General features: G+C 40.1%; 1 protein-coding gene across 2 annotated transcripts; it reads right to left on the bottom strand.

Moving 5' to 3' along the window:
- Positions 1 to 418: 418 nt before the first annotated feature.
- On the bottom strand, positions 419 to 10,024 carry LOC138978820 (caspase-14-like). 2 transcript variants are annotated; one of them, XM_070351606.1, is made up of 5 exons: positions 9,762 to 10,024; positions 9,432 to 9,554; positions 7,983 to 8,077; positions 6,899 to 7,030; positions 419 to 518 (listed from the first exon to the last, which is right to left on the bottom strand). In XM_070351606.1, the coding sequence occupies exons 1-5, from the start codon at positions 10,021 to 10,023 to the stop codon at positions 501 to 503; spliced, it is 630 nt and encodes a 209-aa protein (XP_070207707.1). In that variant the 5' UTR covers position 10,024; the 3' UTR covers positions 419 to 500. The 2 variants fall into 2 exon arrangements, with proteins under 2 accessions (XP_070207707.1, XP_070207706.1); XM_070351605.1 differs by lacking the exon at positions 419 to 518 and having other exon boundaries at positions 5,159 to 7,030.
- Between the last annotated feature and the right edge of the window lie 94 nt (positions 10,025 to 10,118).

The raw sequence follows: 10,118 nt of genomic DNA, 5'->3' as shown, positions 1-10,118 counted from the left end.
TAAATCTGCAAGACTTCGTTCTTTGGCATGATCTCATGTTCATTGCATTTGTTGGTGACAGTCTTATTTGACGATTAGGGGATATGAAAGAAATAACAACAGCAGTAAACAAAGACACCACATTCTAATTTGTTGTTGGTGTATTTTTGACTTCCCTGTGTAATCAGTGGGTGATATATAGTAACAAAAATAGTTTTCGTCTGTGGACAATCTTAACTTTAACTTAGCTGAAGTTAATGAAGCTAGATCTTTGAAACTTTACACACTTTCAGGATTTGATGGCCTTCAAAAACGGCACATGGGGGTCAAGTTTAGATTATAATACAAAAAAGTGTCATTTGTAGGATCATTTTTGATGCTAAAGCTTTGAAATTTCACTATATAACAGTACAGGCAAATATTTAAAAACAATCTCGTCAATGAATAAAAACAATCTCCTCTTGGTGATGAATATAGAATATGTTTAATGATCTAAATTTTCGCCCACACGGGAGGCTTCTTCAGGATGATAGATTAAGCTGAAAAAGAACGTAAGGCGGAATTCAGTAACTGATTGAAAATGAGGCCGTCCCAAAATGTATTGAGAAATGATCTGAATCTCTAAATTGTTTGTTAAATAAGAAGGTTATTTTTCGACATGTTGTTAAAACAACTAAGGATACTTGCCTGAGATGGTTCCAGTACCGAGTACTGTACAGAATTTTTGAGAAACGTTGTGTATATTTTGTGGTAGAGATGTAGAAACCCTTGTACATATGTTTTGGGAGTGTGATAAAGTGGAGGCCACTTGGATGGAACTTGTAGATTGGTTGAAGGTGACCTGCACCCATTGTGACAAGGTAAAACTGTCAAAATAAAATAACTGGTTCTGTTTGGAGTGGCGAACAATGTTGTTACTGCTAAAGTTTTTTATGTGTTGGTAAATTGTGCCAAACACCACATATATATTTCCAAAATTAATGACAAAAAAGAACCGTCATTTTTTAGACATGTACTCGAAATATTAAGCAAAGATTCATTTGTGAAAACTGAGTATAACGCAGTTCAGGGGCGGATCACATCATTTTTAAGGGGGGGGTTTCCACATTTCTTTTCGGGACAGTTCGACGACGCGAAGCCCGAATTTGGATAAAAACAAGGAAAATGGAGCAATCTGGTGCACTAAGAGCCATTATTTTCAAATGTATTTCTTTATTCTATTATTTAAAAAAATCTTCATTTTCTTAAACATTTCTTTAGTGTAAGGGAGGGGGGGGGGAGGGGAGGGGGGTTCCGGAAGCCCTCCCTGGATCCGCCCCTGCAGTTATAAGTAATACCTTGAATACGTCTAACAAAGATCGATTGGCGCTTGTATATATATATATATACGACTTCTGTCTGTCTGTCTGTGTGTGTGTGTGTGTCCGCGATGCCAAGCCAAAGTTCTCGGTGGATCTTTTTCAAATTTGGAGACCGTATTCAGCTACACCCCGGACACAACCTCATCGATGAGATATTTCAACACGTGCTCTCAGCGCGCAGCGCTGAACCGATTTTGGTTTTTCTCTGGATCCGTTCCCAGTAAGTCTTCCTTATCTTCTCCAGTGTTTTCAGCCGCGTTTGTCTCCCTTCCTCCGTGCGGTGCGCCGGCAAAGCCGGCGTACACCCGGCATAGCCGGGTCCCCGGCGCAGCCGGGTATTCCGCGGCTCGACTTCTTCCCGGCGCAGCCGTACCCGGCGAAGCGGGTATTCATCTAGTCTATATATATATGAATGTTTCCATGTAATCCTTAGATACATATTGATAGGACAAATTGTTGAATAAATCTTCATGGCAGGAAGCAACGGGTAGCACAAACTACCGTGTTCATTGTTGCTTTATAACAAAAACATACTCTTGATACTGCGACCACTGAGCAACGACCACCACCCCCCCCCCCCCCCCCCCCCCCCCCCCCGTTTGTGTTATAATTGTCCAACGAGTGTTCTCTTTTGTCGATTTGCTCCCTTGCCTGGGTCATGTAAATTACAGCCTATAAATGTGAGAAAAAACCTTCTCTTTAAGAGAATACAAATAAATAAATAAAAGGCGTGAAAGATAAGAACACAACAAAACTGCGAGTGTTTCCACATGATCCTTTATCCATTTAGTCTGCTGAGCAAGACGGTACAAAACGTTTTGTGATTAACAAAAACATTTCCGTTATGTGACAATGAAACTTTAGTATTGATCAACGTCTTAGTTTCACTGAAACCTTTGATATTAAATCATTCTGATATATGAAAATGACAAACACTTTATTTTCAATTACTGTGGAAAGAGATTTAAACCAATTGTGAGATTGAAACAATGTCGACTTTTGTTTTTGGTATTGTGTACTAATGTTGCTGTTATAAAAACAGAGTTGAGTGCAAACTATATATTTGTTGATAAATGTAACCCATATTGCTGCACATTTTTGCCTTTTTTTCACAATTTGTGTGTAACTTTGTATCTATCCGTCGTAGTAGAGACGTACTACAATTGTGTGAAGTAGAGTTATTGTTCTTGCAGATACATGTGCGAGACTGTCACTACTTTTTAGATGAAACCAATAATATGTGTATTCACTGTTGTAAATTGTCACCCTATCATTGTAATTTCAGTTAATTTCATGTAGGGTTTCTTTTCTCTGAGGTTACGCAATATATATATCCACGAAAAACGCGAAATGTCCATTGATAAACGTAAACTGTTTTCATGAAAAACGCGATTTTCCATTCTAAAACGCGACAAATGTGTTTACAATTAACTGCGAAGAGATAATCACACCAGCTAGGTTAGTATCTTCTATCTGTCGATCAAAAGAACATTCCATTGTCGACTCCATTCATTCATTCTTATCACAGCATGGTCAGATATGCGCGATGTGTTAAGACATTATTCCCTAAAACACTGACCATCATTTTTGTTTTTTGTTTGTTGTTGATGTTATGTATCAAGTTCTTGTTACCTTAGTCTAAAAAAAATATTTTGCCTTGCCTTGCCTTGCCTTACCATCAAAATGTACTTTAATCAGTTACAATTGAGTACTAACTTTAAACTTGATACCTGCAATAGGCATAATCAAATGTTGTTCATTTCAAATCTTCAAACACTACAGGAGTGAGGCTTTCATCAGAGACATACATTTGGGTGTGCAACGAAAGGTCGAGGACCAAATTGCGTCGAGAAACGAAAGGTCAAGGACATTTTAGTTGAAAGTCAAAACGTTCAAGGCGACAAGAAGCCGAATGCGACAAAAGATCGACAGCAAAGTATCATTTAAGAATTTGGTTTTGTTTAGTTAGTCATAACATTTTAGTAAAATCAGTGTTTTCAGAGTTCGGCATTGTTGTATGTTTGCTTTGGCTTTGTCGGTAAAGTGATGAGCAGTGTGGGCATGATGGCCACAGCCTGTTAGAGAAAGGTAACAACAAGGCATACACATGTTACTGTTACAGCAAAGATCTTGTCAGTCATCGGTGAATTGGCACTGTTCGAACACATATCTTGATGCGCACGTTTCTAAACAGAGTTGCAATTCAGCAGTGAAACCGTTCTTTTGTCACACTCGACTTTTTGTTGTCGATCTTTTGTCACACTCGACTTTTTGCTGTCGATCTTTTGTCGCACTCGACCTTTTGCTGTCGATCTTTTGTCGCACTCGACTTTTTGTTGTCGATCTTTTGCTGTCGATCTTTTGTCGCACTCGACTTTTTGTTGTCGATCTTTTGTCACACTCGACTTTTTGTTGTCGATCTTTTGTCACACTCGACTTTTTGCTGTCGATCTTTAGTCACACTCGACTTTTTGTTGTCGATCTTTTGTCACACTCGACTTTTTGCTGTCGATCTTTTGTCGCACTCGACCTTTTGTTGTTGGTCTTTTGTCGCACTCGACCTTTTGCTGTCGATCTTTTGTCGCACTCGACTTTTTGTTGTCGATCTTTTGTCACACTCGACTTTTTGTTGTCGATCTTTTGTCACACTCGACTTTTTGCTGTCATCTTTTGTCACACTCGACTTTTTGCTGTCATCTTTTGTCGCACTCGACCTGTTGCTGTCGATCTTTTGTCGCACTCGACTGTTTGCTGTCGATCTTTAGTCACACTCGACTTTTTGTTGTCGATCTTTTGTCACACTCGACCTTTTGCTGTCGATCTTTAGTCACACTCGACCTTTTGTTGTTGGTCTTTTGTCGCACTCGACCTTTTGCTGTCGATCTTTTGTCACACTCGACTTTTTGCTGTCATCTTTTGTCACACTCGACTTTTTGCTGTCGATCCTTTGTCACACTCGACTTTTTACTGTCGATCTTTTGTCACACTCGACTTTTTGCTGTCGATCTTTTGTCACACTCGACTTTTTGCTGTCGATCTTTCCTTCGTGGTTGAAAACGACGTTAAACACCAAATAAAGTAAAGTAAACTGTCGATCTTTTGTTACTCTCGACCTTTTCCTGTCGATCTTTTGTCACACTCGACTTTTTGCTGTCGATCTTTTGTCACACTCGACTTTTTGCTGTCGATCTTTTGTCACACTCGACTTTTTGCTCTCGATCTTTTGTCACTCTCGACTTTTTGCTGTCGATCTTTTGTCACACTCGACTTTTTGTTGTCGATCTTTTGTCACACTCGACTTTTTGTTGTCGATCTTTTGTCACACTCGACTTTTTGCTGTCGATCTTTTGTCACACTCGACTTTTTGCTGTCGATCTTTTGTCACACTCGACTTTTTGCTCTCGATCTTTTGTCGCACTCGACTTTTTGTTGTCGATCTTTTGTCACACTCGACTTTTTGTTGTCGATCTTTTGTCACACTCGACTTTTTGCTGTCATCTTTTGTCACACTCGACTTTTTGCTGTCATCTTTTGTCGCACTCGACCTGTTGCTGTCGATCTTTTGTCGCACTAGATCTTTTGTCACCCTCGACGTTTTGACCCAAGACCAAATGTCCTCGACTTGTTGCTCCTCGACCTTTTCGTCCTCGACATTATATGTAAGAGAACGTACATCTTGAGGTCAGACATTTCATTTCAAGGCATATAAAACAGTTAACATTCATATGGTGTAAATAAAGTTCAATTGCTTTTATCTTTCATGATTTCTTGCTTTTGTGTTTTTGCGATTTGTGCTAGATTTGATTCAAGTCTTGGCCATGACAGATACAAAGAAAAACGTTTGGGAAAATGTTACATGAGTTTTTCTTGTCTCGTTTCCTATAGCTTGTTTAAAGATGTATAAGCTAGAGTTTATTCAAATGAACAAACGGGGACAATTTACTGTCAATTTTCTGCTTTGTTGTTTTTGTTTTGTGGACGTGAAATGTGGTCAGATGCTGGCTAACACATCTGCAGAAAGAAATATACAGAGAGAGAGATTGGCGTTACGGCTTTACAGCACCGACTTAAAATTAGCTTGAACGAGAAGGAAAACGGCATGGAAAAGACTTAGAATTGAATGATTCACTGTGTGGCCAACTGCAGCCCTCCTCCGCTGTCAGCTGTACGGAAAAAAGGAGGACCTGGAGAAGGCAGTATCATTTGTCCGGTATAACAGTATAGACGTGTGATCGACAACAAGAAGAAGAATGATTCACTGAATATTTGTAGGATATAGCACTTTTGTAAATGTGGAAAAAAGGTGACCGGACTGCTGAGACGGACCTCTGCCAAATGAAAAAGGTTTAAGTAGAGGCAAAGTCCATTCCAAACGAATGCAAAACTGTACGTGCAAGATTCACAGCAATAAAGAAGGAATTGTTTTCAAAACTCTGATCGGATCTGAATTTAGTTACTACTTTTCTTCTACCCATAAGGAAGATCAGCTTGAGATTAGAAAAGGTTCTTGAATCCATTTGAACATCATATCTCTATGTTACCACACTCTGATTTTGTGGGATTTAATTCCGCCAAAAAGGAATAATAGTCGCTCGCATGGAAAATACATACATTAACAAGTGGTTTTTCATTGAATTATATCACGGAAACGGTTTTGTGAATCAGAAAAATTTCCAACAAATTAACATTAATATTTCACGAGGAACACTTATTTTTTAAAACCAATTGTGTATCAAAAACTCCCAAATCAGAAGCCATGTGTACGCAGCTATTCATTTTTTGTCACCCGCACATGCTCACGATATAGCACACAGATGTTCATTTGACACAAAGTACGAAAAAGAAATTAGACCATGCTCTATTTTTTTCTTACTTACATTTGGGGATTTTGAGAGACTTTATTTGTTTATTTGGGCACTGAAAGTGGGTTGAACTTGCCGTGCCCCGCTAAACAAACAATAGTCGCTAGGGAAGAAGTTGTTTGTTTGTTTGTTCGTTCATGGGCTGAAACTCCCACGGCTTTTACGTGTATGACCGTTTTTACCCTGCCATTTAGGCAGCCATACGCCGTTTTCGGAGGAAGCATGCTGGGTATTTTCGTGTTTCTATAACCCACCGAACTCTGACATGGATTACAGGATCTTTTTTGTGCGCACTTGGTCTTGTGCTTGCGTGTACACACGGGGGTGTTCGGACACCGAGGAGAGTCTGCACACAAAGTTGACTCTGAGAAATAAATCTCTCGCCGAACGTGGGGACGAACTCACGCTGACAGCGGCCAACTGGATACAAATCCAGCGCGCTACCGACTGAGCTACATCCCCGCCCTAGGGAAGAAGTGAACTTGAGGTGGCTGCTCACACCTAAACGCTGATCACTCGATCCCGTCCATAGTACGATTCTTGTTACTTCTAGCTGTCTACTGGGAAGAAGCAACTAAAATTGCCAAGCACTGGAATACAAAATTTAATGAAAACTAAAATCCAAAATTGATAAAGTGGTCCATGACGCCGCTCAGTGTTTCATTTCAACTTCTGTAATTGTGAGTAAGAACTCACAGTAATGACTGGGTAACGAGGGGTAGACTCATTAGGTGGATTGAGGTAGAAAGTTTTGCACAATGTATCCTTTTTCTCCGAGATCGTGAAGATGTGATCTTCAATTATTTCTCCAGCCATTCTTCCGTTCAGCTGAAAAGATAAAAAAAAAAGTACATGCTGACATGCGGATTATTTTTGCCATTCTATTTTGTTTGTTCCATACTATCATTTACAAAGTTTGATTAAAATTGAAGTACAAACAAAAACAATGTTAATAACAACAACAAAACACCATCTCACACACACACACACACACACACACACACACACACACACACACACACACACACACACTCTGATCCCATCGAAGTGGACTATTTTCAGTGGTGGGTTAGTCTTGATCTATAGTACGGTGGAACCCCCCTTTTACGTCCTCCACAAATCTGAGAAAAACATGTCGTCAAAGGAGGGAGTTTTAAAATAAGCTTGTACTTTTACAAAGGTTATGAAGAGAAAATCTGAGAAAACAGGGTATTAAAGGCACTTGCCCTTGGTACTGTGACTCGTACACAACTCCATTCAAAGTGAAAAGAGACCCACAACGGCAGCGCTGACTGCCAGCACTGACACATAATGATCCAGCTGGATCTCCAAACTAACTCCATGACGCTACTTGAAACCACCTCCGGCTCGGGTTTCTCGTTGACCGGGAACTAGAGCGCGACAAACATCCCTCCCTTGCGGTGGTCCTTTTCATTGTTTTCTCTTTTTTTTACCCCTATCTAAAGTCGGGGTCAAACCCGGGTACAAGCCTCTAATGGTTTTACTGTGAGGGCGTTAAACATTACTTAATTATCATCAAAGGAGGATTCCACTGATTGGCAAACAATCACCAGCAGGGGCAATGGGACACAACAAACTTTGGTGTGGTTATTTTCTAGACTGGTCGATGAACATGTCACGCTCGTTACGTAGAACTGGCTCGACAAGAAGTTACAAAGAAAGAGCATTTGGCTGGATTTATGATCATCACGGAAAAGCAGATGACAGTTGAAAAAGCTGGAATGAAAGTATAGTACATTGTACACGTATGGATACTCACTTCTGTTCCTAAGTCCAAAAGATGCTTGGTAGCAGCGTGTTGTGTGAATACACCCACAAGGTGTTTTATAAAAAGATTCCGGTATGCGATGTAATCTATGAATGGAAAATATCAAACAAGAAGGTCGTTTTACAAGACCTGACAATGAAGCTTGGATTGCATATTTTCTGGCATTTCATCAATGAGGTTGCTTAATCCTTTAATTTCAAAATAAAATCTGCCTGAAATTCTCATCTTAGAGTAATCATGGCTGTACCATACATGCACATGCCAACAGAAAACGCTTGCTATGCAACTAGTCGAAACCAGTTTATTTTTCTTTCTGCATGTGTTTAATTGTATATTCCCTGGTGAGTACTTTTTTTTTATTGTATAGAAGTAAAATGCACACATTTTGCTAAACATTTAAAAAAACAAGAAGAGCAAACGCTCGATCGAGTCACTTTCGCAGTTCTGAATATTATATGAGGCATCAGATGGACAGGAAGAAATTGCTATTCACAACACAATGAGTCACGTTCACATAAAATTTGAGCCCGGTCACTTTTATAGTTTCCGAGAAAAGCCCAACGTTAAGTTGTGTGTTGCCGAACAGAAAAGGCTAGTTATCTCCCTTGTTTTTCTGATAACGTTCGTAAAAGGCTACAGATGTAAATACTTTGATGTAAAGAATAATCCTACAAAGTTTCAATCACATCCGATGAACTTTGTCAAAGATATAAAATGTCTAATTTTTCCTTTGACGCTGACCTGTGACCTTGAAAAAGGTCAAAGGTCAACGAAACCATCGTTAAAGTGTAGAGGTCATTGGAGGTCACGACTAAACAAAATATGAGCCCGATCGCTTTGATAGTTTCCGAGAAAAGTCCAACGTTAAGGTGGTGTCTACGGACGGCCGGCCGGACGGCCGGCCGGACAGACTAACACTGACCGATTACATAGAGTCACTTTTTCTCAAGTGACTCAAAAACTGACCGCCCCCGCTTCAGAAAAAAAACAACCCCAAAAAACAACAACACAAGAACAACATTATAACAAACAATAGCACAAAAAAAGGAGGAAGAATTTTTTTAAAAAGACCCCCCCCCCCCCCAATAAAACAAGTCAGCAATAGCACACACACACAGACACACACACACACACCGTCCACACACACACACACATATAGACAGACAGACATATAGACAGACAGACAGACACAAAGACACGCACACACACATACACAAACAAACACACACACACACACACACACTCAAAAAGGAGAGAACGAAAGTAAGAGAGAGACTCAAGACATAAGACACACAGACAGATAGACAGACAGATAGACAGACAGACAGACAGACACAAAAGACAGACAGGGAAAAACAGAAAGAAAAGATAAAGAGAAAAACAAAACAAGAAAAGTCCAGACAAGAAAAAATATCCAAGAAGCAAGACAGAAAAACTCACCATCCACTGCAGCGTTGAGAAAGACCATATCAGCTTGGTCGGGGAATGTGTGAGGTGTGTCATTCTCTGCCACTGGCAGGTCACGTCGATACGGTCTCTGGCCATCATAAGTATCTTCCAGATCTGATAAAGGTAACAGTAGCAGAAAATGTAAGAACACACAACAATTATGAAAAACAGGTCGACTAGTAACATTCCAAAATACTGAAGCACAAAACAAAACAAAACAAAACACAGGAAGGGTAGATTTATTGTACGTTTGATTATACAAAACAAAGAAAAAATATGGGGGGGGGGGGGGGGGGGCGGCATTCCAGTGTGTACACTTACTCCCTTTGCAGGCTTGGATGATGAAGAGTTTGGGCTTGCCCTGCATAGCTCGACATCTGGAAGTGCTGAAAACCTGTCGTAGTCTGCTTGTTTTGATGTATGTCCCATGCTGTACACCACTGCCAGTCTGTGGGCTGACAAATTTTCCATCCCTGCCAAACAGAACCTCTTCCTTGCAACCGTGTGTGAGAATGGCCACAGCACAGGAGTCAACTTCTTTGCGCTGTACGTAGTCAGCAAACCACACCAGAATGTCATCCATTTCCTGAAGTCATTGAACAAATTTAATGAAAAACTGTTTTACAAAGTAAATTTTTACAAAGTATAACAGGGGGTCGGGTAGCCCAGTTGTTAGAG

Source organism: Littorina saxatilis, linkage group LG10 (assembly GCF_037325665.1).
Source record: "Littorina saxatilis isolate snail1 linkage group LG10, US_GU_Lsax_2.0, whole genome shotgun sequence".
Taxonomy (NCBI): domain Eukaryota; kingdom Metazoa; phylum Mollusca; class Gastropoda; order Littorinimorpha; family Littorinidae; genus Littorina; species Littorina saxatilis.
Note: the sequence above shows the minus strand (reverse complement) of the source record. Positions and strands in the feature narration are given on the sequence as shown.

Coding starts and splice junctions, on each gene's coding strand:
- LOC138978820 (XM_070351605.1), bottom strand. CDS start 10,023: ATGGATGACATTCTGGTGTGGTTTGCTGACTACGTACAGCGCAAAGAA. Junction 9,555..9,761: donor CATCCAAGCCTGCAAAGGGA/GTAAGTGTACAC, acceptor TACCTTTATCAG/ATCTGGAAGATACTTATGAT. Junction 8,078..9,431: donor TCTCAACGCTGCAGTGGATG/GTGAGTTTTTCT, acceptor TTCCATTCATAG/ATTACATCGCATACCGGAAT.